The sequence below is a fragment of the Nematolebias whitei genome, chromosome 3 (assembly GCF_014905685.2).
Source record: "Nematolebias whitei isolate Nwh7 chromosome 3, NemWhi1, whole genome shotgun sequence".
Taxonomy (NCBI): Eukaryota; Metazoa; Chordata; class Actinopteri; order Cyprinodontiformes; family Rivulidae; genus Nematolebias; species Nematolebias whitei.
In genome coordinates, this window is record NC_056500.1 from 51,874,500 (window position 1) to 51,877,364 (window position 2,865).

The 2,865-nt window shown below is 40.5% G+C and overlaps 1 protein-coding gene across 1 annotated transcript in view; it reads right to left on the minus strand.

Moving 5' to 3' along the window:
• Nucleotides 1–2,865, minus strand: part of nit2 (nitrilase family, member 2) — a gene marked incomplete at its 5' end in the record, with an annotated part of 80,456 nt that overhangs the window by 49,739 nt on the left and 27,852 nt on the right. Inside the window, 4 exon segments of the mRNA XM_037698320.1 lie at nt 1,605–1,683; nt 1,764–1,838; nt 1,932–2,025; nt 2,128–2,216. Of these exon segments, the coding sequence (XP_037554248.1) occupies nt 1,605–1,683; nt 1,764–1,838; nt 1,932–2,025; nt 2,128–2,216 (337 nt within the window).

Sequence of the window (2,865 nt, forward strand, 5' to 3'; positions counted from 1 at the left end):
CATACATACAAATATATACATATATTCATACATACAAATATATACATATATTCATACATACATATAGATACATATATTCATACATACATACATACATACATATATATTCATACATACGTACATATATATACATACATACATACATACATATACATACATACATACATATATATATATACATATATACATACATACATGTCATACATACATACAATCAGATCACCAGCAACATGTGATTTTTCAGTGATTATCCTGGTTAGATATTCATAAGGCTGCACAAACTCAAGTTCATGTTGCTGTTTGACGTATTGTTTTGATTGTTTAATGCTGTTAGTGCTTAGTGTATTATTACTAGATGTTTTTTAGTTGATATTTTTCTTAATTCATATCATAGATCTTATTACTGTTTTTCATTTACATTTTATTGTTGTCTGTAACTGGGACCCTATGTACATATTTCATCCCACCACATGTTCAACATGTGGTGCATTTTCAGTATTTATTCAACATTTTATTTTTTTACTTTAAAAATAAAATAAGTCAAGTCCTTATCGGCACAAATAAAGTGATGTGGAACATGTTGCATCTGTTCTTACCGAGCACAGAAGCTGCAGCGTTGTGCTGCTCTGTGAGGTGCAGCTGGGCTGCGATGGAGCTCTGGCAGGTGCAGACTCCGCTGATGGAGCAGGAGCAGAAGACGGGAGGCTTGGAGGGTTTAATGTGGAGTTTAGAGACGAACCGTCATGTGCTGAAATACGTTCTGGATAAAATACAATGAGAAACAGGACCGGGGGACAGTTAGCGTTTATGCAAATTAGCTTAGCATCGTAGCACCGATGTTGTCCTATTATGGCATCAGTTTCTTTTGTTAGTTAAAAATATGTTCAGAACCGATGCGATGAGTAACTTAAAATATGTTTAAAGTTAGAAAACACTCACCATCTTCTATAAATGATTCAAGTAGAGCAGTAACCGTGTCCAAACCACCCTCCAATCCTCCATCTAGATCGCTTTGACTTTTTCGTCGGCCACCAAGCACAACAACACCTGCACTTCTGCATTTGACCACGGCTTTGATATTACTGTTTTTTTTTAATATCTTCAAAATACTAAAAGATACGCTCCTTGAGTTATCGCTAATAGCAGGTGGTAGAGAAAAATAGCGGATCGGGTTGTTTGGACAGACTCCACAGACTCCTCCCCCCGACCAATCAGTGATCGACAATGTTTCTGACATCACGGCTCAGCTCGCTTGAACCCCTTGAGAAGCCGGGCCAGAATTCTGGGAGGTGAGCCGGTCCCAAGAACCATGGAAAAGACCACAAACACGCGTCAAGCCGGAAATATTCGACCCGCGCCGTGACAGTGAGGGGCATTAGATGGCAGCCCTCTGCTGCACGTGTGTGTGCTCACATGTGCAATGGGAAAAATGCAGTTAATTAATTTCTCCATTGGGGACTAATAGAGTACTAAAAAAAATAATATTTACATTATGCTGGTGCATTTTTTTCTACAGATCAGCTATTGAAATATAAGATTTTCTTTTCAGTGATGTGAATAAAACGAGTCAACTCTTATTTAGTCTACAGGTGACTACGTCTCACCTCGCCCTCTGCAGGAGCTCCCAGTGGGCCGGACCTGTCGTCATGTTGAAGGCTCCGGGGTAAACCAGCAGCTGGCAGCCTGAGGACAAGAAGGACATCGACGGTCATCTGTCCTGTACAGCAGTATGACCGACACCACCACGGACTCTGGCTTCTCACCTTTCCTGCTGTAGAGCTGAGCGAGCTCTGCAAATCGCATGTCGTAGCAGATCCCCACCCCCACTTTACAGAATGCTGTAGGAGCACCAGAAGGAAGAGAACGGGATCAAAATAAACAGCTTGTCCACACCACCAGACACAGACGAGGAGCCTTAAACTGTCCCTCACGTGTGTCAAACATCGACAGACTGCTCCCTGGGCTCAGTGTCTCAGACTCCTGAAAGTGGATCTTTCCTGGAACATTGATGTCAAACAGGTGAATCTTTAAGAAAATAAATAAATACATAAACAGAACTTTATGAACATTTAGTGCCTCTGATATTGATCCAGCTGTAATGTTGGTTACTGCAGGTGATGTACACACCTTTCTGTGTTTAAGAATGATCTCTCCATCAGGGTCGAACACTGCACAGCTGTTATACAACTTCCCACAGTCCTCTTCAGGGATGGATCCTGTGGAACAATACCCAACCATAAATGTTGTTGCATGTTCATTTTTTTTAGACTTCAGTACAGACACCTTTTATTCTCCAGACATGGCTCATTTATTAGCACCAGGTGGGGTCAGAACCAAACAGTTACTGTTTATAAACTTTTGTCAGTGTTTCACATTTGAAACACTGGAAGTGTTTCAAATAAGGAAGGTAGAGGTGACAAAAAGGCCTTTTCATAAATAAATTGAACAATTACAAATACAAAACAGGTTGAGTAGAGTAAGTAAAGACAGTAGCACAGTGAAAATTGTGGTCAGTTTGTCCTCCAGCAGTCTAAATCTATAGTAGCATAACTAAGGGACAGCTCAGGAAACCCAAGCCGACCCTAACTATAGGATTTAGCAAAAAGGAAAGTTTTAAGCCTAGTATCCTGATGCATGCTCAATAATCCAGGTAGAAAAATCTAAAAAAAAGTTAAATCTGGTCCTCTGGACATTCAAAAAAGCAAAACAACAAAAAAATGTAGAAACGTTTCGTCTCTCATCCGAGAGACTTCCTCAGTCTGAGGTGCTGTATTCAGCTCAGTCTCTTAAATAGCGCCTTCTCAGAGTGGATCAACCAGTTTTGCTGCTGACAACCAAAACCAGCTGATCACATGCTCAAGAAGG